At 37.8% G+C, this 24,521-nt stretch overlaps 1 protein-coding gene across 1 annotated transcript; it reads right to left on the bottom strand.

Annotated features, from left to right (window-relative positions):
- Positions 1-580: 580 nt before the first annotated feature.
- erbb2 (erb-b2 receptor tyrosine kinase 2) lies at positions 581-23,979 on the bottom strand. The gene is made up of 27 exons (XM_077625525.1): positions 23,642-23,979; positions 17,670-17,821; positions 16,303-16,486; positions 15,262-15,405; positions 15,129-15,194; positions 14,930-15,045; positions 14,720-14,861; positions 13,748-13,876; positions 13,503-13,644; positions 13,349-13,422; positions 12,693-12,783; positions 12,132-12,334; positions 11,131-11,260; positions 10,974-11,064; positions 9,921-10,075; positions 9,805-9,852; positions 8,774-8,912; positions 8,589-8,711; positions 7,701-7,799; positions 7,443-7,628; positions 6,042-6,197; positions 5,906-5,981; positions 5,689-5,835; positions 4,899-4,996; positions 4,650-4,841; positions 3,553-3,940; positions 581-2,693 (listed from the first exon to the last, which is right to left on the bottom strand). The coding sequence occupies exons 1-27, from the start codon at positions 23,712-23,714 to the stop codon at positions 2,362-2,364; spliced, it is 3,876 nt and encodes a 1,291-aa protein (XP_077481651.1). The 5' UTR covers positions 23,715-23,979; the 3' UTR covers positions 581-2,361.
- Positions 23,980-24,521: the final 542 nt, after the last annotated feature.

Below are 24,521 nucleotides of genomic sequence, written 5' to 3'. Positions count from 1 at the left end.
TAGGCACTGTTGTGTCGTGTTGGCCATATTGTGTCAGTGCCATTTGACTGACATTTTTATGAGGTGGTAAATAATGAATTGGATTTACTGTGTCTAAGTAGTTCTTTGCACCACTTGTAATTTTGAGTATTTTTGCAAACTTAATTTTACTTGTGCAAATGTGGTTAGAATCAATATACTCAGTTACATTTTATAATATACTCGCATTATGGAGCCACCGTCAGACCTTGTCAAGGTACAATAAAATATTAACATAAGTCTTGAAATAACGATTACATCTCGCTACAACTTAGTGTATAGCATTAGTGTATAAAAATAGTGCTAATAGTGATTTACATTAAATTGGCAAAAGCCTGTAGTTATTCTGCTCATATTCTAAGTTAAAACAATGTTTCTTCAGCTTGAGTCATTGCTAAGTAAAAATATTTTGTTATAAACTGAACTGTTTGAAATATGTCCATATTAAATTAAGAGGATTTTAGTGGAGGAAATCACTCACCCTAGGTTCACTGCAAAAGAGCCTGTGCAGAAGTCCACTGCTTTAAGATGGCCGCCAATTACAAACACCGCCAACTCCAACTTCTGCTTCTAGTTCTAAATGTGTATGATATATATGGTTTATTCTTTAAACACACACAATATGGAAACAAGTTCATATACTGTACAACTGTTTTTCTTCATAATGTGCTTAGAATTTTTGTCAACAGTATACCGATCACAAAATATTCACAATAACAGTATTTACAAGCTGGGGAAACAGTACAAAAAGTTTTAAGCTTGTGGCGTGTGAAAAATGCCTCTTTATGTTGTTCACTAAAAGTTGTCCTTTTTTAAAGAAAGCCAATAATATACTGTTAATATATAGTTATTACAGTAAAATTATGTCATGGAAAAATGTTTCCGAGACAAAGTATTTAAAAAAAAAATGCTTGTCAAGATTGAAACACTAATTTCAATGATTTCTTAACTTTAAAAAGTTAAGTTGGCAGCAGTCGATGGCATCTGATTGTAATATATTTTAAAGCACCATTTCCTGCAGTTCTTTTAGTTTCCGGGCATTACACGTCAACATAAATTTCTGGCAAGTTTGAGCTGTGAGTGAAAACAAAAAGAGAGCAAAAGTTTGCATCCTTAACTTTGTCGGGGAGGTCAGACAATCCCCCCATTGACTAACTTTGACCTTTCTTTGACCACCAGCAGACATGAGGACAGAAAAGGCAGTTGACGATTAACTGGGACGCCATTGTGCCACTTTTGCGGCGTTGCCGGGTGGAATTTGAGCAATGTGGCGGGAACACAACTTCTCCCTTTGGCTAAATTTTAAAAAGGGAGCCCTCCAGTTAACCCTTTACACCGCCGTCATCCAAGTAGTCATGTAAATGGAAGGTTTAGAGCAGTCAATGGCCAGTCCTCCCAGTTGAAACAAATGGGATGTCTATTGTTGTCAATGGTAGGCGATATGTTCAACACCATGAAATTAATAAGATAACTGCAACCAAATAGTTTATCTGGATCCAAGGACTGATGCGTATACATCCATAGAATATACCTACCAAATTTAATCCGGATTCATCCAGGGAATAACAGAGGAGGAGCGATTTTAGCTTGTGTTCACACCAAGAAGAACAACAGCAAAGTGAGCAAGAACTTGAGGCCTCCTTCCGGGTAGTCTAATTAAATATATACGTACGTGGACAAGATATTTTGAGTGTGATGTCCAGCAGGTAAGTTAATGCCCAGGATTGATGGTGTAAAATGATGATTGTTTTTAGCACAATGACTCAAATAAAATGTCATTTGCCCTATAAAGGATTAAAAAATGAGCACTTGTGTTAATTGTTCACAGTTGTTGGGATACATTCAGTGGCCTCGAGGTCATGCAGGGATTTCTTACGTACCGTCGTTTGTCGCGTATTGATAGGCACGCTTGCCCATTTTGGGAGGTAACGCAAAGAAGCTGCAGCTGCCTCCGCCTTCCACGTACAGCGCCTCATTCTTTTGGGCCAGATGGGCAACACAGCGGACCCTTCTGACCATAACAAAGTGCCTTTTTAAGACCCCTGCTAGGGTTTGAAAGAAAGCCAGCGGAATACTAATGGAGCTGAAATGGAGAAACGGTTGGAAATTGCGGCAAAAATGGGCTCCGAAACCAAAGATGTTCTTTGACGGTGAATTATTTACACTCGTAATCCGCTGTTCCAGAAAGAGGAATATAAAACGTTAGCGGGAAGAGCGAATGAATGGACAAGTGGAAGTGCATCGTCACCCGCACGACCCCCCAAAACGTGCTGAGCTGCATAAATATTGTAATTGACTTCCGTCTTCACTTCACAAGCTGCCGTGTTTTCTTATCTTCCCTGCTTAAGAGGTCAATGTGTTTCCGCTCCAGGTGTCCGCTAGGCCCAGATATTCTGGATTCTCCGCCGTGGGAGTGACAAATCCGTTGACTTGTCCGTCGGGCTCCGCTTCCGTCGAGCCGTTTGGCGTCACCGCGGCTTTGGCTTTGGCCACCAGGTCTAGGTAGTAGGGGTTGTCGAAGGCGGGCGGGCTGGATGGGACCAAGTACCTGGCATTCTCCACGCTGTGGCCCGAATTCAAGCCGTTGGGGAGGCGGCGGTCCACTTTGGAGAGTTTCCGGGGGAGCGTGGTCGGACGTTCCGGTCTAGTCTCGGCCACCTTCTGATTGACGTACTCTGAATGAGGACCAAACAAGAAAGAAGACAGCTCGTGAACGTTTTGGCTCATTTTTCTCATGTCATGCCAGTAATTGGGCTAGAATGATTTCTTGTTTGAACTGCGACATCCCTGTGGGCGCAATACTTTTACTATTAATGCTCATTGTTTGCGAGACATATCGGTTCTTTTATTGAGAGCTTTAGGCTCTCTGTAAGCCGACAACAATTTCATATGGCTGCTTTACTTGAAATAAACGAGCAGTGATAGCTGCTCATTAATCGATAGATTGATCTTGGACACTTCAAATGTGTGCAGCAAAAATCTGTTTTAATTGGGCAGCATTTGGTCGTGATGTCTCAGCTGCTTCCCCTTCCAACTCGATGACGATCCCATCGTTTTTTAAATTTTGAAATTGATTTGAAAAAAAAAAAACTATGTTCACTGTTTTATTCTTTAAATCTTTCCTTTAAGCAATGTGAAAAAATAAAAATGAACAAATAAGATTTAAAGTTTTTTTTACTATTTTTAATTTAAAATACAAAAATCAATATCAATAAAAATTTGAAGAGAAAATATACTATCGTTTTTTGTTGATATAAAAATAAACCTACAAATTAGAGAACATTTACTTATTTTTTCACTTTAAACAAAATAACTATTCAACATTTAAATATATATAAAAATAGAATATTTCCACTTTGTATTTCCTTATAAAATAATTTGAAAAATTAAAACAAATGAACAGGAAATTAATTATTAATTCGCTGCCATGGATGGATGGGGTTAGACACCTTCATTCACCCCCACTTCAAATGGATTGGACCTTTATTGGCATCAACGACAGCCAATGAGTTATTGACGTTTAGAAGCACCCACCTGGCAAGACGTGGTTTTGATGATAAACATGAGTTCTCCTAGGTAGAGAGTGATGTAGATGAAGGGGATGAAGGCACCCGTTGGGGCCGTCTGTCTCCAACTCGCCCTGGCTCCCGTAAGTGGGGTCCTTGCAGTAGCGTCCGGGGCTGGCCGGAGCCACCGAGGCGTCCTCGGGGGGTCCGTCCAGAAAGACGGAGTCCGACTGGCCGCCGGAGGAGGGGCTGCGTGCCAGCGTAGGGTAGAGAGGCGTCCATGTACCGTTAGAGGCACCGGCTCCCCCCGGTAGGGTGGGGTACTGATTACGGCCTAGTGTGCCGAGGGAGGAGTACACGGTGCGAGGGGCTGCTGCTGCCGTGGGGGGATCGACATCTAAGCCCTGGTCTCTGCTCTGCTTGGGAGAGAGGAGTTAGTTTGCAACGTGGGGTGCCGTGGTTAATAAGCTCATCGACGATGAATGTATTATCAAATAAGTCTGCAACTATTGTCATAGTTGTTTTATTGTTAAGATGCCAGTTTCTCCCAGTTAAAATGGATTGGACTGTTGCCATCTATGCTTAATACATCTGGTAAATATTCTCCTGGTTATTTATTTTTGTTTTTAAAATGTTTTTAACCAACAAGAAAAAGGTAAACAAGTATATATGTAACTTTGTTCATTAAACTTTGTCAGAATTTTTTTAAATGTAAAATATAATATTTTAATGTAATATAGTGAAATCAGTGAAATAAATATTTTAAAAACCTTTAAAAGCTTTTTTAAAATAAACCTACCTAGCAATTCAGTTTGATCTCAAAATATTTTAATTTGCTTAAAAATATATTTAAATTTTTGTAAAAGGGTTAGAATGTACGTACTACTTTTTTGTAATTCAGAAAAAAATACAGTTAATATTGCCTGGGTTCAATAACGTAATTAATGTAGTTATCAAATTTGTCATTTAATTGCAAAATCATATTAAAATATCCTGCGGTGCAATCATTCTTCTGCTGTAGAATTTAAATAAATTATGCCGTGAACTGAAATGATCTCATCACTGACGTCTATAGCTGTCAATGAGATAATAGTAGGTGACGTCGACCGGAATGGAATGACTAACCCGATAGGAATGATGGCGGGACGGTCCGTTCGAGGGCGCTCCGTCCCCAGACTGCCTTGGATAGAGGTTGGGTTGAGGCACCAGGTACTTCTCGGCATCCAGCAGCTCCCTCATGTTATTCCCGTCCTCCTCCAGAAGCATCCGGAAGAACTGGCTGTCCACCGGGCTGGATAGGCTCATTTGTTCGTCGTTCTGCGACGGCAAAATGTCTCATTTGTCGCTCACGTCCCGCAGTGCAATGGTGCTTACCTGGATGACGACGTAGCGAGGCGGGTCCCTGGCCATGGCAGAAAAATCACCCACCAGATCTTTGAATTTAGGTCGGCTGTCCGGGTCGATCATCCAACCTTTCGTTAAGACAATTCAGAGAATGCGGGTGAACACGTTTGAGAGGGAGGGTAGTAATAATAAGGATAATCATACACAGGTGGAAACTTTGAGGGGCATTTCTGGACTGCCAAATAATTTTGCGAGGCCAGCGAAAGGAAATCAGGCGCTTCAAATTTCCTTCTAAATTCTAAATTCACTCATTTATGTATTCCTTATTGAAAATAAAGGACTGCAAAAATCCAGCAATAGCTTTTGTTATTTTAAAAAATATGATACTATACAAATACAAATTTTTAATACAAACATTTGTTGTATTTTCCATTTTTTACATTTTCAATTAAAACAAATAAATCCTAAATTAAAGAAAATTACTATTTTTCCTCTTGTATTATTCAAATTAAAATATTTACAGTTGTTGAAATTGCATGAAAAAACTGTTTTTCCATTTGAAATAAAGGTAAAATACACATTTTGAAATTGTTTTTACTTTATATTATTTTCCCTAAAAACAAGTTCGCCTTCCTTTTCCATTTTTCTCAAGTCTCCCAAAAAATAGTTTAGTTTTTTCCCCTAAAATTAAATAAATTGTGGATTAATTTTGAAACTATCGTGTGAGGGAAACAAACTACAATGCGACTTGCGGTAAAGATGACACCCCTGTAATAGTTTCACATTTCTTGAACAAATTCTAGGGAAATGAGGTACTAACATTTGACCATGATCATGTAGACGTCAATAGTGCAAATGACGGGTTGCGGGAGTCGCTCGCCACCTTCCAGAACTTCGGGAATATCTCTAGCCGGGATCATGTCGTAGGGTTTGGCGCCGAACGTCATCAGCTCCCACACCGTCACTCCTGATAAGACAAAAAAAGATCATTCATTCCGAAAAAATCCAAATTTCCTCCCACACTGATTAACACCAACCATAGCTCCAAACGTCACTCTGATGTGTGAACTTTCTGTGCAAAATAGACTCCAGCGCCATCCATTTAATGGGAACCTAAACGAGAGAGTCAGTGAATGATTCTGACTAAAAAATAAAAAGACCAGGCCGCTTTACCTTCCCGCCATCGGCGTGATATTCCGTCTCGTCGATATCGAGTAAACGGGCTAAACCGAAGTCCGTGATCTTCACGTGATTGGGGTTTTTCACCAAAACGTTGCGGGCCGCCAGATCTCGGTGGACGAGGCGCACTTCCTCCAGGTAGTTCATTCCCTGCATGAATAACAATACAGTGGTACGTGGACATACGAGTGCCCCGACATACGAGGAATTTGACATACGAGTAAAATTTCGGGCAAATATTTATCTTGAGATACGAGACAAATTTTGATATATGAGCATACAGTGGACGTGAGAGGCTGCTAATAACAACATCATGGGCACTGTCTTTCTGGTCGCAACTCCCTCTTTGTAATGTCTCTGCGAGCACTGGGCGGAGCGTTGCATTTTTTCAGTGTTTTTTCCTCGTTAGTCAGTGCGAATGGTGGAGCGATCTCTAATACGAAAGGAGTATATACTACTTCTCGTTGAAAAGTGGTCGTGCGTTATCCTATTGTGAGGACATTTGTGTGCATCATTTTGGGAATATTTTGAAGGGAATACAAAAGCAAACAACCCTCGATAGGTTGCATCTGAAAGTCAGGGTGGAGGCGGGGCAAATAGAGCCAAGAAAGTTATCAAACTTTAATACAAAATTAGAATTACATTTAGTGTAAGGTTAGATTAAATTTATTTTTGAGTGTCTGCATCATAATCCAAGTTCATTTAAATTTGTTTATGTTATAAGTGCGTTGCCGTCTCTCTGTCACTCTCTACCTTCCGCGAAATCCGTCTAATTTTAGAACTATAAAGCACATTTTAGCAATATTAAACCACTAGTTATTTGTTCCTTTGTTAATAGATAGCGAATTAGAACAAATAAAAATGTTTTTCCAATCCAATATCCTGTTTTTTGTGTTTTTTCAGAGGGTTGGAACTAATTTATTTGTTTTTAGTTCATTTCTATGGGAAAGGTTTATTTGAGTTACGAGTAAATCGACATACGAGCTCAGTCCCGGAACGCATTAAGCTCGTATCTCGAGGTACCACTGTATATGAAAACGAGATCCAATTCACGAAATCCCCCCCCAAAAGATAAATATATTTCCAGGAACCCGTTATTTTATTTTGGAAATTGTCCTGCTTGACACTGCGCTAACTTCCAATTGGAGCCCCACAACAGCAACACTCGTTTGACCACCATCGTCACAAATTTCTATATTTAAAGTTATCATTATAGAATGAAATGAATAAGCGGGCCCTGCTATCCATCGGGGGAAAACAGATGGCGCCAGAAGGAGAAGAAACCCGAAATTTGTCCAATTGTGGTACACAAATAGGAAAAGTCCTCTATATCAAGTAAGAAAAGAATGACAAGGGGTCCTCAAACTGGGTTTAAGACCACATAGGTTGACCCACCTTGGCAATCTGGACACACCAGTTGAGGAGAAACTGGGAGCCGATGCGATCCTTGTTCTCCCGGACGTAGTCGAGGAGACAACCGTACGGCATGAGTTGAGTGACCAGCTGCACCGTAGATGTCAAACAAATCCCCAACAGGCGACACACGTGAGGGCTGGCCACTCCCGCCATCACGTACGCCTCCTGCAATGCCGTCGGCTCTTATTTCTCCGGTTTCGCGTCAACCTCAACATAACGGAATTGTGAAGCACTCACGTCCAGGATATCTTTATTGGCTTTTGGGGAGGTGTTCTCCCGTAAAACCTTGATGGCCACCGGTATCTTCACATTTTCCCCATCCGGTGTCCAAACTCCCTGTCAAAAGAAAATTAGCGGCATGGATTCTTGAGGACGTTTTTCTTTTTTGTCCACCAAAGGCTTATTTTGATAGTTGACTAATCACAATTTTCCCCCCAATTCATCAACGAATTGGTGCTTACATGATTCAAATTTATGGTTTATTCATTTAAAAAAATTTTAAAACACTTAGGGAACATTTAGTTTTTCCTACTTTATTTTAGGGTATGTACTATGTTTTTAATCTGAAACCCTAATAAGGAAGAGTATATTTAGATTTAAAAAATTATATAAACAAACTGTAAAAAAAAAAGTCAAAAATTGACTTTTTTTAAAATGTATTAAAACTATTTTTCCAGTTCAATTTGAAACTATTTTTCAACTAAAATTTATGGTTTATGCATTTAACAAAAAAAATTAAAACACTAAATTATTTTTTAAATTAAAAATAGGGAACATTTAGTTTTTCCTTCTTTATTTTAGGGTACTATGTTTTAATCTGAAATCCTAATAAGGAAGAGTATATTTAGATTTTAAAATTTAAATAAACACAAACTAAAAAAAGACAAAAATTGCATTTTTTTTGTTAAATGTAGTATTTTTCCAGTTCAATTTGAACCTATTTTTCAATTAATTGGCTCATTTTTAATCAATCAAATGTTAAGACTTCAATCAACTGCAAGAAAGACCAAAAAAATCATTGTTTTAAAGATACCAAGGTAAAAAAAAACATTAAAAAAATTCTAATAAAATAAATGTTTTAAGAGGCGGAAGGTAGTTGTCAACTAATTTTAATGAGAGCCAAACCTTGTAAACGGTGCCAAAAGCGCCAGCACCGAGCACTCGGAGCTTTTTTAACTCCGTTTCCTTGAGGATTCGCATCTGAGCCTGATTGGGCGACGCTCCGCTGGGTGTCAGAGGTTCCACCAGCTATGAAAAAAAAATTCCTTTAGGACCCCATCAGCGTACGACCGTGACTGTGAGGTGCCCACCTCGTGCTCCTGAAGGATCCTCCTCAGGGTCTCCTTCTTTTTCAACTTCTTCTGTCTTCTCAGGTAGAAGACCAGCAGTGCGAGGAGGATGAAGAAGAGCACCACGCCACCCACAGCAGCTGCGATTGTTGTGCCCGGTCTACAGAGGGAAAAAAAAATAAAAAGACGATTCAGAACTAGGGTTTGCAAACGTCAGACAACTTTTGCCTCAAGTAAAATTGCGGTGGAGTCTTGGACCTGGTTTTGACCGAATTACAGTGAGCCTGATGGTGATTTACAGAAAATAATTTTCATTTTCGACAAGGATTTAAAAAAAAACACTGCATTTTGGCACAAGACACTCACATGTGGACCCCATAACATAAAAATAATTCATCTCATGATTTTCCTACTCTCTTTTCCTCCTAATATTACCTATTTTATCTAATATTACATCAAAATGCAGACCTTACAACAACAAAAAAACTATCAAAATTGAAAACCAAACAACTTTCAGTTAATGTAAAAGTAAGAAAGAAAATGACTAAATCTTAGAATATTACCATTTTAAATCCTGTAATATTATAATGTACGACTATAATCTCCTACCATTATGTCTTTTCTCTCATCATATTATGACTTAATTCTTGTAATATTATGACTTTATTCTCCTTATATCTTCATATATCTATCTTCATAGTCCTATTTTTTTCTATTGGGATCTGTTCCTGGATGTTGAGGAAGGTTCCGGCTTCGGAGATTAAACTCACGTTACTGAACAAACATTTAAATGTCCACTTCCTCCTCGTCTCTTTATAAATCGCAGGGCACGGCCAAAAAGAGCCACCTGACACCCTTTCCACGCACGATTCCATTGTAGATAGACTTAAAGGTAAAAAAAATAAAAAAACAAAAACACGGCCAGTAATTGTTCAAATTTGTTACATAACATGACATCACATTCCGAATGCTACCTATTAGATAAAGAAGGTTAAGAGCAAGACAAAAGGTGAGTGTAAACACAATTAGAGTAACAGGTGAATAAATCTTACCCTGTTTTTGGATGGATTGGACAGCCTCTCTCATCCATCTGAGTGCACCTGCAAGATGGGAAACCCCAAAAGTAAGACTGTTCCTTTCCCTGTGCTCGTTTGTTGCGTCCACTCACGACAGAGTGCAATTGGTGTTGCAGGGCAGACAGTGTCCTGTGGCGTTGGTGTACTTCCACACCGTCTGGTGGTCTTCCTTCACACCGCTGGGGCAATGCTCCACACAGGACTGCCCGTCCTGGAAGTTCTGGCACTCGCTGCACTGGTCAGCACCCTGCAGACACATGTAGTTATAGGTTTATTTTTCGACTTTTTTTCCTGAAAAGCTCTTCAATTTGTATTTTTTTTCTCCTCGTACACATGCGCACTTTCACCGATTCTCACCATTCCGACTTGAAAATCTTCCAAAGACTTATGAGACATAGACTCATTTCACTTTCACCCCTAACATTTGCAGCAAAGATTCACATGCAATGGGTAAAAAAAAATATTTCAAAATGTATCTCGCCCAACTTTTTTGTCTAATATGCACATCCAAAAATTCAGGAATTGAATGTCAAAAACGTACGCTTCCACTCAATTTTGACAAAAACATCCCCAGTTATTTCCAATGAGGAAAATGACCGATATATATAAAAGGTGACCCAAAAATGCCCTAAAATCAACAGGAAATTGTCAAAAATGCCCAGAAAGTACTAATCCAGGAATTGATCTGCGCGTACCCACAATTAACATTAACCTCCAGACTACTGAGGGACTATGTGGTAACCTTAGTCTTAGTCTGCAGAAGGTCCCCACCTTGTGGACTTCCTGTGTGTGGCTCCAGTTTCTTAACTAGGTCTACAATGTCTTGTGTGTCTTATATCTGTCTTGCTACTGCAACCAAGAAATTTCCCGAATACGGGATGAAATAAAGTTCTAATCTAATTGCCCATCATTGACAAGGACAGACATCCAATTCATTGACTGGCTATGAAAGCTAATCTTTTAGCGCCATTGATAACCATAGATGTCCAATCCATTTTGATTCCCAGTCAAAATGGATTGGAGATCTATCGCCGTCAACGGCAGCCATAAGTGACCCGAAAATGTTCATTCATAATCTACGGCACGTGACCCACTGTTGAAAGATCAACGCATCCCAACACAGCTTCTCCATTGGTTAAACTTACCTGGCCATGACACGTGACCGAGCCGTTGAGAGGGCGACACTCGGCGTGACAGGCGATGCATGAGAATCCGTCGATGTATTCGCGAACGGGTCTGCAAGACAAACATGGTCATGGCGATTGAAATTTTTTAATGAATACCATTTCATTTGAAGCTCACCCCAGGTGGAGATGGCACTGCTCAACACACTCGGCGCCCCGCCGGAAACTCTTGCAGGAGACGCACTGGCTGGGCCCCGGCCCCCAACAGCCTCCCTCGCACAACGGGTGACAAACGAGCCCCTCCGCCTCTGAAACAGAAGGGCAACGTTCTTGCATTTCTGCTTTCCTGCCGCAATGTAATTGGACAAAACTCTTTGATAATACACTGACAAGAATAACCGATGTTGAATATGAATGAGTGAACTGCCTTTTTCTCAACCAATTTTAATAGATTTTATCAATTGCAAACCATCTAACATTTAATCAGTGGTCATTGACTAATAATGAATTTATTGAAACTCATAACAGAAGCATTATAGGGCGTTTATCATCGTGGGAAGACCTGGATTTTTTTTACAGTCCACCTTGAGTAGGGTGACCAGCGGTTGGAAACATGATCTCAAAAAGTACCGTATTTTCTCGCATATAAGCCGTATTTGTAACAAAAAAATGATGACTGAACCAAGGGTACGGCTTATGTGCACAAGACTTGCTATACTCTTTTTCACCAGTAGATTTTGGCAAAGTAACACTTACTATTTGTTGGTTATTTTCGGTTTTGCAGTAAGAAAACAACTATTCCAGGATTAATGACTAACTTCCTTATGATATTCACACGAATAATGTCCTTTTGATTCATACAGTATCTCAGAAATACCAGGTGCGATGATTTTTCTTAAGATTTTCCCTTTAAAATAACACATTTGTACTCCCTATTAAAACCATGATATGGAGGTGAAAATTGTGAATCAGGGGCCGGCTTATACGGGAGAAATTGTAAAATTCAACAATTTTAAGGCAATTTTAAGGGTGCAGCTTATGTGCAGGTAAGTGCGGTATATATTTTACAGCACCGGTAAATTATTTCTTAGTACTTGTCGATAATGATGACGTCATTTGAAGGGTTTATTGGTATCGCTACTTGTATTCGTTATGAGACTAGTTCTAATGTGTACCCACCACAAAGTTTGCGGTCTCGGTTGTGATTGACTATGTAGTGGGGCCCTTGGGTGGGATGGAGCAGGCTGTTCCAGGGTAAGGAATCTGTGTAGCACAGCTGTGAGTTGTTGTGCAACAGGATCAAACCTCCGCTGATGCTGCGTAGCGAACGCAAGCCGAGCGACTGGATGTGGAGGTTCTGCACAGCTAGAGAAAACACACCCCTGGGAAAAGAGAGCGAAAACCAAAACATTGACATACTTGGTCCCGTGTCAACAAGGAGAATTGTTTTGTTGTTGTTGTTTTTGTTTATTTTTTTCTTTAAACACGAGCACATCTTCCCGGCAATGTATTTATGCTAGCCGTGACCTAGTTTGAACACGTTGTACTTGTCCGGGTCTGCAAATGACTGTTAGGTTTGTCCCGGCTGCCGCGTGTTGCCAGTTAAAGCAGCTGGGCTGGCTAATAATTAGCCTTTATAACCCTGAAAGTGTTTCAACTGAAACGCGAGCCTGGGGGAGGGGAAGTGAAAAGAGAGAATGGGCTTTCTGAGGAAAGGGAGTCCATAAGAACAAGTCTTACTTGTAGAGCATCCTGCCACGGATCACCTTCAAGTTTTCAAAGGCAGATAGGTTAGTCCAGTCTTGTGGCCAGGAATCAATGTACAAATAACCTTTCAAAAAAAAAAAGCAAAGTCCAATCATGATAGACGCAATACACAGTAGAGATTAAGTTTATTGCAAGACAACTCTTATCTCAGTGTGGAGGACCAGGAGTGCCAATATCAAATAGAGTAAATACATCATGTCATTAAATGGATTTTTTTGAAATATGTATTTATTTTAAATATTTTTTTCAATATTCATTAGAATTATTATTAAATTATTTCAAGATTAAATTCAGCATTAGTACATTTCATCTCCTTGATGAAATGTATATGCTATTTTTGAATGTAATTTATTTCAATAGTTTTTATTTCATTTTATATTTAGTTGTTTGAATTTTTATGTATTACTTCCAATCCATATTTAATTCTTTCACATTTTTTCAATATTTATTTCACGATCGGCACAATCTATTTGTTTCAAATATCAATTATGTACATTTCTAATGTAAGCATTTATTCATTCCAAGCTGTATTTATTAATTTCAAGATTTATTTTTTATACATTTTTGATTTTGATTATTTCCATAATTTATTTTCATTTTGGCACTGGTGTTCCTTTACATTTCTGTACCTGTTATCTCCTCTAGGTTCTTGAAGGCTGTCAACTGGTCCAGAGTCAAGCCGGATGTGTTGCTCACAGGGTCCCTGCACAGGAGAAAAAAAGTGTTTTTTAAAATTTAGTTTTATCATAAACCATTCAAATTGAATGATGAAACAAAACCTACCCAGTGAAACTCTGACTGAGGAAGGCCAGACTTCCAAAAATCTTCTTACAAGAGCTGAACTGTCCCACATTGGAAGAGGTTACCATGGTGACGCCGTGATTGTCCATGACGCCAAGGTTGTCCATACCCAGGCCATAACACACTGTCAATTCAAGTCACAACACCACGCCAAAAAAATGATTACAATCCATGCAGAACTTGCCAGCAAAGGAATCCAAACATTAAGAAAAAAAAAAAGACCTCACCTTTCGGACAGTCTCCTTCACATTTTTCGCATTTCTGCGTCTCGTCACCATCTGGATTGGAGATGATGACTTCCTGGTTGGCTTTAGGGCAAACCAATGTGCAGGCTACATCCATGGCCAGGTAGTTATCTATACATAAGTCAAAGTGTTTTTAATGTTTGTTAAACTCAAAATTGTCAAAACAAAGATTCATTTAAAAAAATATATAAATATGTATAATAATTTTAATACTACTAATTTAATTTGAAAAAAGGAGAAACAAATGTATATACTACACATTTAAAACGGGGGGGGGGGGTTATTTAATCATTTGAACTACCATATTTTCCTAAATATACATTTTCCTCAAAATTGTTGACCTTAAAATTGTCAAAACAAAGATTCCTTTTTAAATAAAAATTATGTTTAATAATTTTAATACTACTAATTTAATTTTGGAAAAAAAGAGAAAAATGTATATACACATTTAAAGCAGGGGGAGCATTTAATCATTTGAACTACCATATTTTCCTAAATATACATTTTCCTCAAAATTGTTGACCTCAAAATTGTCAAAACAAAGATTCCTTTAAAAAAACAAAAGTATGTTTAATAATTTTAATACTACAAATTTAATTTTGGAAAAAATGTATATACACATTTAAAACAGGGGGGAGCATTTAATCATTTGAACTACCATATTTTCCTAAATATACATTTTCCTCAAAATTGTTGACCTCAAAATTGTCAAAACAAAGATTCCTTTAAAAAAAATATGTTTAATAATTTTAATACTACTAATTTAATTTTGGAAAAAAAGAGAAAAAATGTATATACACATTTAAAGCAGGGGGAGCATTTAATCATTTAAACTACTATATTTTCCTAAATATATATTTTTTTACTCATTGTTTGGCTAGGGTTAGACTCCAGAGTGATTTACTTGATCAAATTAATTAAATTAAGATAGATGCTTGTAAAGCTTTTCCTCACGTGGGCACGTCTTGACGCAGGTAGCGCCAAAGTTGAACTTTTTGTCCGGGTTGAGTTTGGTCTGGAAGGTTACGGGGTCGTAGATGGTGGGCGGGGGGCAGTTATCCTTACACACGCCGCTGTCGTTAAAGTGTCGGCACGCCTGCGAGGTAGAACAATGATGTAGTGACGATTCCGCTTCACAAAAATAAAGGATGACGCTTTACCCACCAGACAATCGGAATCTTTGGGTCCCGTGCAGCCGGCGGCGCACTGCATGTGGCAGCAGTCGTTGGGCAGGGGTCCTTTACACCGCTGGCAGCCTGACGTGCAATTGATTCGGGTCACTGTGTGGAGGCGCAAAATGAAAGATCCAGAGTTTAGTTTCAGCTGGGTGAAAAAGAACCCACGGTGAACAGAACTAACTCACAGGTTTGGCAATCCTGTGCCGTTTCTCCCCAGCAGCTGCCGTTGCACGAGGGGGCGCAACTGGGACCTGAATCGGAGATATGTGTGAGTGGTGGATATGTGTGAAGGGCGGAAGAGTGTGCCCGAGTGCTCACAGTTGGGCGCCCTGGCCTGCAGTCGCAGTTGCAACCCTGCCTGGATGTTCTGCTCGTCTAAGGTGTCCGGCCACACAATCTTCTTGGGGTCCGGGAAGCACAGGTGGGGGTTTCCCCAAATATAGACGCCACCCAAAAGAATCTCTGCCCAGGAGATGAAACAGGAGTTGATATTGTTCACGTCAACAATCATTTGATTTTTTTGTATTTATTTTATTTAATACTACTTCATTGATTCCCGCCTCAAAATGGATCACTCAAAAAATATATTCAGCTAACATGAATATGAGCTGTCAAATGGGGGCCGCAAAACATGTTTTCATGGGCTATGAGAACCCTGTCTGTTAAAAATGGTAATTTCTAAAAAAATAAAATAAAATAAATGTATGTATAAAAATGAAGAAAAAAAACAGTAAATGCTGTTTTTAATTTTTATTATGTTAATTCGTTTTTTTATGTCTTCAAATTCAAAAATGGCAATAAAGTATATGGTCTTTTTGAAAACAATTAAAAAAATTAAAAAAATGCATTTCTAAAAATGAAAAAAAGGAAATACTACTATTTTAAATTTTTATATCTTCAAATTCAAAAATGGCAATAAAGTATATGGTCTTTTTTTTAAAATCTATACATCTATAAAAATGAAAAAAAAAAAGTAAATACTATTTGTCATTTTTATTTTTCTCATGTTAATTTGCTTTTTATTTCTTCAAATTAAAAAATGTCAATAAAGTACCTGGTCTTTTTAAAATCAATTTAAAAATGCAGTTTGCAAAAAAATATTTTAGATAGGACAGATAAACATGGAAAAAATACAAGTAGATATGTATATATAAGTAAATATGAATATACTAATTTAATTTCAAAATATAATTTTTTTCATTTTCCAAACCGCTTACGGTCAAAAAATCTATAGGGATTACATTTAAAAAATGTTTTTTTTTTTAACTACAGGGAATGATTTACTTTGGTAGTATCAAAAAGTGTAAAGAATATAGTTAACTACCGTAACGTGACCGTAACGTGAGTGCGGTGTCTCACCGGTGAGGCTGCGAAGACGAAGTGTCCGCAGTCCACCTTGGGCGCCCGGAGGATTATCCTGCACCACCAGAGCATAGCTGGAGTTGTACAGCTGGCTGCCACGGATAATTCGAAGGTTGTCCAGTGGCACCAATTCCACCGAAACGTGAGCTACTAAAACGTAGCCTTGCACCTCCACGATTCCCTGAAAAACAAGAACAAACGTAGTAGTGGGGTTCCTCAGGGGTCTGTGCTAAACCCACTAAAGGTGTCACAAATGATTGTTTTTATAGATGACAAATTAACAATTATTTTTGCCATTAATCAACTAATCAGTTCAGATATAAATCAAGGGATTGACTGTACATCGTACATAAATCAGGGCAAACTTTGTGCACTTTGCTTTTTTGATTTCTCCAATATGAATAAAATTAGGTCATACATTTTCAATAATAGATGGAAAATGTTTTTCCTCTCATTTTATTTAAAAATTTTTTTTAATTATATATATTTTTTCTTTATTAGAAAATGAAGTAGAAATTTGAAGTTTTTAAAATAGATCAACATTTACATCTTTCTCTTTTCCAATTTCTAATTTAAAAAAAATACTTTTGATTACACCTACTGTTTTGTTGTTGTTTTGCTTTTATTTGACCAAACTTCAATAGAAATATAAAAAATTTTAATGAGATGAATAAATGTATTTAGTGTGCAGTTCATTATATCTATTCAACAAATTGTATATATTATTTAACGAATTATTTTTATTGTATTATACATATCTATATCTATATATACCTATATATATATATATATATATATATATATATAGGTATATATATAGATATAGATGTATAGATATGTATAATATAATAAAAATAATTTGTTAAATAATATATAGAAAGTCAAAAAGTGTATGTATATGTATATATAGGTATATATAGACCTATATATACACATATACCTATATATATATATAGGTATATATATACATATACATACACTTTTTGACTTTAGTTTATTACTTTTTAAACTATTTTTTTTAATTCCTCTTGGCAGAATAATCACACTAATACTATTTTGATGTCAAATAGGGGGTTGCAAAACGTTCTGCGGCCTCGATTGGCCCCCAGGCCACATTTGATAGCCCTGTTTTAATTGTTACAGCCAACACTAAATATAAAATCCTTACTATTGACCTATGTCCAATTAAATTTGTTCTTCCTCTAGATAAGCTGCAGCTTCCCCCCAATGGATTTATCAGTGGTCCAATAGATTTAAAGTGGGAGAGTTGTTAGCAAATGAACAACAAGCCGTGAAAGGTATTGGCGCTAAACCCCAGTTTGACGAAAATAACAACTGTCTGTTATGATGGATGTTTTCAAGACCTGCAGGAAGGAGAGGTCCGGTTTCCCGTGAAGATGAGTAATCTCCAGGTTGCCATGGACGACCTGGCAGCCGGTGTAAAGCAGCTTCAAGGTCTCGTAGTGGTTATCGACGCTGGAGGGCAGGGCCAGCTTCATGTCGGTGCCGAGGCACACTGCAACGTAGAGCAACTGTGTCATCTTAAAGACATTCCTGTCAAATGAGTCCCCAAACCGTAGTGACGAGTGGCCGAGTGGCAGGTGGCGGCAGTAAAACGGAATAAAGGAGTGAAAGATATGTTGGCGCTTAAGAGTTACGGCACTTTTGGTAAGTCTCAGCCGTTGCTGAGAGACTTTTAAAGCACAAACATAAGCTTCACCTACTCCCTCTTTGACGGATGTTTTCAAACAAAAAGGTAATGAATGACATTGTAAGACTCATTGGAGGAAATCACTGGTTTCATTGGTTAGTGTTTCTTGGATGAAGTCATTGAAAGTGCACTGGTGGCTATGTCTATTGTACTTATTATTATTATTATTATTATTATTATTATTATTATTTTAACTCTTTGCAAAACAGTCCAAATGTTTTTATTTTTATTTTTTTTATTGAATGTTAAAAATAAGTCAAGATAAAGTTTTTCTTTTTATATATTTCATTAAATTAGATTTATTTAAACTAGATAAAACAACAATATTGAATGTTTCATTAGAATAATTTTAAACCATTTTAAAAATCTTTCAACAAAAGAAATAATACTTTACGGTTATATAGTCCCAAATTCAAATCTAAATATTAAAAGCTGAATGTTTGTTACAATTGTAGGTCATGATTCTATGGATTAAATCATTATTTGTTTCATTGAAGAGAATGAATGAAATATTATGACATCATTTTTAAATTTAAAAAAAATCATATGTAGTTGTGTTCATTATTTTTTTAAGTAAACATTTAAAGAGTTAAAAAAGACAACTTTTTTTACCATTGAAAATATTTTTACAAACAAAGAAAAAAAAATGACTTTTTTCCTCCTCTGTTTGTTTTCATTTAAAAATGTCAACAACAATAAAAATAAATTTAAATAGCGTCGGCCTCACAGCTCTGGGGTCCTGGGTTCAAATCCAGGTCATGTCCACCTGTGTGGAGTTTGCATGCCCTGCGATTGGCTGGCCACCGATTCAGGGTGTTCAGGCTCCAGCACCCCCGCGACCCTAATGAGGATAAAGCGGTTCAGAAGATGAGATGCGAAATAACCAAGAACATATTAACAGGTTACACTTTTCCTTCCATAGATATCCCATTGGAAAAGCGGAACGCTTGACCCCATGACGTCAGCGCTCAAACAGCGACGTGCCGCGATTGACATTTGACCCACGCCGTGTATTTCTGGCAGACCTGCGGCGCGCCATTTGCTGGAAAGACACTTGCGCCGGGTTCCCGTCAGCTCTAACACGGTTGAAGCTGCCTGCCACTGAGTCCCAGGACCGCATTATACTTTTGTGCGCTGACTATCGAGGGTCTCTTGGCAGGGTGCCAGAGGAAGTCATTTATATCTGCAAAAAGAGGAGGGGGCGGAGCCATCCACTGTATGACCGATGGCCAAAGCATGGCAGCTATGCGTGCATGTGTGGATTGTAACACGCTACGACCCCAGATGTAGTGACCCACTGTGGGGAATCTTTACTCGGTGGCTAGTGGAAAAAAAGCTGTGGAGAAATGGGCGCCGGGAGGACATGTGGTTTGGGTTTCATTCTAGGGCACAGGTGTCCAACTCGAAGCTCAGGGGCCAGATTGGGCGCAATAGAGTAAATCATGTGTAGCTAACGTTTTTTTTGCTTAAGCTCATTTCAATCAAAGTTGTGTGGTGTCTTCACTTATCACAAATTCACGACCTAAGTGGAAATAGCGGAACAAAAATGAAAACTTTCCACATTTTAATCGCGTTCCATGTAAGTTGCTTAAAAAAAACATCAACAACTTGATTTATTTTCCATTTTGTAGTTTTGATACAAAATGCTTATTTAGTAGTTTGGTTAAAAACCAGCATAGTAAACTACAGTGGTACCTCGACCTACGATCAGCTCTACCTACGACATGCTCGAGGTACGATGAAAATTTCGATCGAATAATTCGCCCTAGATACGAGAAAAATTTCGAGATGCGACCAAGCCAGGTGGCCATGACATGAGAGGCTGTTTATCATTGTAGCGCACTGTCTTTTTTGCCGCATCTCTTTCGTGTATAACAGATATCTACGAGCACTGAACGATTTATTCAGACGAGTTTCGACCAGGAAACGCACAATGCGCATGCGCGGGCAAAAAGAGGGCTTTCTGGGTAATGAAGTATACTCGTGCATACAACACCGATAGCCAATGGCACCCTTTCTCAGAATAAAACTTCATTACCCACAATCAATACGTGGGTAAGGTCAGCTGTTGCATTTCATGTTATTTCTTCCTTAGCCTGTTAGCTCCCGCGATCGCTTATTCAAGACTACTTCTCGTTGGCAAGTGGTCGTGCGTTATCCTATTGTGAGGACATTTGTGTGCATCATTTTCGGAATATTTTGAAGGGAATACAACAGCAAACAGCCCATTGATAGCGAACGTGAGGGTGGAGGCGTGGCAAACAGCTAACCCGGCCAGAACGAGAAAAAAAACAAAAAAAAAAATGAATTCAGTTTTGTGTAAAGTTACATAAAACGTATGTTTGAGTGTGTCTGTATATATTAATCCAAGTTAATTTAAATGTGTTTGTTCCGTTACAAGTGTGTTGCCGTTGCACTAGTTATGTGTTACTTTGTTAATAGATGGCGAATTAGAAGAAATAAAACATTTTTTCCAATCCAATATCCTGTTTTTGGTGTTTTTTCAGAGGGTTGGAACAAATTAACTTGTTTTTAGTTCATTTCAATGGGAAACGTTCACTCGAGTTACGAAAAGCTCGACATACGATCTCAGTCCCGGAACGGATTAAGATCGTATGTCGAGGTACCAATGTACTACTGAAGATTCGTTGTATTCGGCAGCTCGGCATTGCATTAAAAAAGTCCAACTTTATCGTCTTTTTGAAGTCATACGTGATCCTCAACTACGACCATCGTTACTGCGACATCAGCGCAAACGTCGCCGGACATCTCGGCTCTTTTTCAAGCCGCCACCGTGTGAGAAAAGAAAGGCAAATAAACAAGTGTTGCTCAACAGACAAGCAGAACAGGATTTGAACAAGTCTGCGGCGACGCGCGCTCGTGTCCAAATTACCATCACAATGATCATATTTCAGCATTAGACGGTGAAGGCCGTCCAATCCATTGTTGTGTGACAGTAATTCTAAGTGCACCAACCTGTTCCCGTCAACAACACGGATTTATTTACCTACGGCGGGCAGCGGCGTGACAGTACGTCGTGTACCGTGGCGGATCTTTGAAACGATTCCTCCCCGCCAAGTTATGAGATTTTTTTTTTTTTTTTTTTTACTCTTACGCTACAAGTTTTGAAGGGCACGTCCGGGATGAATTAGTGCTATTGATTTGAGTTTTGAGCGTGTTATATGGAGCGAGTTAAAATGACACTTTCACTCATATTGATCTTTGTGTTGACCCTAAAATGAAAATGCACACATGAAGTGAAATGGAAATGTTGCCATGGTAGTTATTACAAAAAAATTATATTAGTGTGCTAAGCAAGGAAAAACTATGATTTTTTCAATTTACACAATGAAAATGTCCAATTTGGTGTTGGTAAAATGTCAAAAAAAAAGATTCCTGACTTAAACTCCACTGAATTTTCAATTTTACATTCTGCTATATTTTCATTTCCCCAAAAATCTAAATTTAAGTTTTTAAAAATTCAGAATTTTCCAATTAATTAACGCAACCTGTAGATACAGATGTGGACATCGATTTTATAGTCACAACAAATTTGGTATTTGTTTGTATTTTGGGTTAAACTGAAAAAAATACTGCAACAGTAGGAAAAATATTAATTTAAAAAGTCTTAGGTCAGAAAAAATATTAGAAAAGTTGTACAAAAGTTGTTATATGTTGAATTTTTTTTTAAATGTAGAAAATACGGGAAAAACTTAGAAATTGACAGGTATGTTATAGTAAAGTACATGTTAGCAATACTTAATATGGCATGGACAGCTATAAAAATCCAATCCATTTGAATGAATCAATGAAATAGTGAATGTATAAGTCATCATTAAAGCAGTTTGAACTGTTTGAAGCTTGTTGATATTTCCCCATTTCAAGTAATATATCAGTTACAAGCTACTGCATTCTCAATGCAAAAACGGCTTCTTTTTAAAAGAAACTCTGGTCAGTCTATCAGCGTAAATGACAACCAATGAGTTTACTATTCATTTCACTTCTTCACAATTTTTTTCTGCTACTAATTATTTAAAAAAAAAAAAAAAAGTTCATAAAAATGTGAAACTCCACGCTGAAACTCGTAAGTGGAAGGGTTAGAAGAAAAAAAAGTTATAATAGGGGTGACCCTACTTTGCGATTTTTTGATTATCGGGCCATGTCTGGTCAACATTAACCGTGATATTCGAGGGATTACTGAAAGAAAAGATGGGTCCATCATTGAGAAAAAAATATCAACAACATATCATGTATAAGAATGAGTTAGCAAGTTGCTCATTCCAAAGTGTGTTGCGTTGGGCAGCCAGACAAGACAAGTGGCTCTCTAATCAGACAATGTCCTCCTGTTTTGGAGCCACTGGTGAATAATTGACTCAGGAATGATCCTCGGCAGCACAAGGCGTCTCTTGTTGTTGTTATTGTTGTTTACATACGCGAGTGACAAGCTAAAAAACAATCTAATTGCAATTTTCCTGGTCGATATTGTGATTAGTCACCCTTTTCTTCAATACAAAATTCACCAAGTCATGTTTACAAACATTCATAGAGTTTGAGTTGGATTTATTAAATAAAAGTAATATTAATTAACATATACATATTCTTGTTGGAATTGTATCCTACCATCAAAACACGATAAGGCATGTAAGGGTTTAAAAAAATATATGAATTTTTTTAACTTGATTATTTTAAATCAGTTTTATATCAGCAGTAATGAAAACATTTGAAGTGGACAAATTGGAGTGTTTTATTTTGAAAGCTGAAATTAGAATTTTTCATAGTTGATTTTGTGTATTGCATTTAATAAGGTTTTCCATAAAATCTTTAATAAGACAATAAAAATGCAAGGACACTCAAGTGTTATGCAATACATTTAAGTTAACTGCTTGCTGTCATACATATTTTTTTACATTATTTAAGTAATATTGTAAATAAAAAAAATATTTTTTAAACGTATGCACCATTGTTGCTGTTCATGGTACATAAATAATATGGAAATATACTATATATTTGGTAACGCTGAATGATTTGCTCTAAAATTCATATCACAGGATAAATATGTATGCAATATAGTGATCATTTTACATTTGAACATGATATTAAAATATGAAATGTACATATCTGCTGTTAAAGGTGGCACAAATGAACAGAATTCTCAACACCAGAGATCCTGTTTCAGTAATAAAAAAATCGTGACCATGGCGATTTTATAATAACGATATCAATATTGACGATTTCTATGTAAAAATCGATAAATCCTTAAACTAGCCCTCTGGTTGGCTAATCACGCCACAAGTTGCAAGGCAGGTTCTCGTAATTGTTACCTGGCCTTTTTGCTTGACTACTTTTCGTCGTGTTAAGTTTTCATAAGCTATATTTTCAGTATGAATACTTATTTTGGAGTTTAAAGTCGTTTAATATGAATCAAACAAACTTTTGGAAGCGACAGGTGTGATTCTTCCGGCTTAATAACAAGTTCTCCAGCCACCTTTAAAGCGGTTTAAACTCAGTTTTGGGGCTTTTTCAACATAAAAACATTACGGAATTGCGTCAGGTTAAGTCAAAGTGAGCTAAAAGGCGTGTAAATATGTAATCTAGTGTCTCAAAAAGAGATAAAAAGTTACCCACCTTCCCTGGCCAGCGAGCCCGAGCCTTGGAGCAACACGGCCCCGAGAAGCAACAAACTTGTCGCCGCCTGCATCTGCGGACTCCCCCGGGGTTGACTTTAGCTCATGTTCCCGACGTCAGGACGTCGGTTATCCCGTTAAATATTGCTGGATTCACGTATCCGTACGACGCCGAGGGTTTTTCGTAAGTGGGTCCCGTCTCCCGAAGCGCAATCTCGGACTCGTACTGTGGAATTCCGTGCCTGTTGGTATGGAAAGCGTGTCTGTGACAAGCGGGCACGACACGAATGCGCGTTCGCGTGGAGGCCTGGAAGGGGAGTTGCCCGATTCGAACCGACCCGACCCGACAGACGGCCCAATTCAAATGTATGTTTACAGAAATATTTGGCTTCATTTCAAATAGGCTCTGGAAAGTGTTATTAAAGTTATATTTAGACTGTGAAATCAATTGCCATAGATGTATTTTGACTTTTAATGATTAATAAGCGCGTAATTAATTGGTGTGTAACCTCTTCTACATCTTCCAAGATGCTTATCAGTGAAAAAGCAATGATTGCACAACAGGGTGTTTCGAAGCGTTGATTTTTTTTCTGGTTATATTACCAAAATATACGTGGTGATGTAAAATGGAAACTTTTATCTTGAGTGGGAGGTTCTAATTTGGGTTTATTTGTACTGAACTGGGCGATTTTTATACTGATATTGGGTTAAGGACTGACTTTCCGATCTGGCAACCCGTTAGTAACTGGCGGCCATCTTAAAGCAGTGGAGTTTTGTTTTTACAGCATACCAAAAGGGAGTGATTGTCTCCACTAAAATACTCAAAAAATAAACTTTGCAAAATCTTGCCGAATTTTTATAAATAACCGTATTAAGGTTGC

This window comes from Stigmatopora argus, chromosome 18 (genome assembly GCF_051989625.1).
Source record: "Stigmatopora argus isolate UIUO_Sarg chromosome 18, RoL_Sarg_1.0, whole genome shotgun sequence".
Taxonomy (NCBI): Eukaryota; Metazoa; Chordata; class Actinopteri; order Syngnathiformes; family Syngnathidae; genus Stigmatopora; species Stigmatopora argus.
This window is presented reverse-complemented; position numbering and strand designations above follow the sequence as displayed.

What these genes read in the sequence shown, in the direction of transcription:
- erbb2 (XM_077625525.1), bottom strand. Translation starts at nt 23,714, where the DNA reads ATGCAGGCGGCGACAAGTTTGTTGCTTCTCGGGGCCGTGTTGCTCCAA. An exon ending in CGGACCTCTCCTTCCTGCAG is followed by an intron (nt 16,487 to 17,669) that starts GTCTTGAAAACA and finishes CTTGTTTTTCAG; the next exon opens with GGAATCGTGGAGGTGCAAGG. An exon ending in AACACCAATTGCACTCTGTC is followed by an intron (nt 9,853 to 9,920) that starts GTGAGTGGACGC and finishes CCCATCTTGCAG; the next exon opens with GTGCACTCAGATGGATGAGA.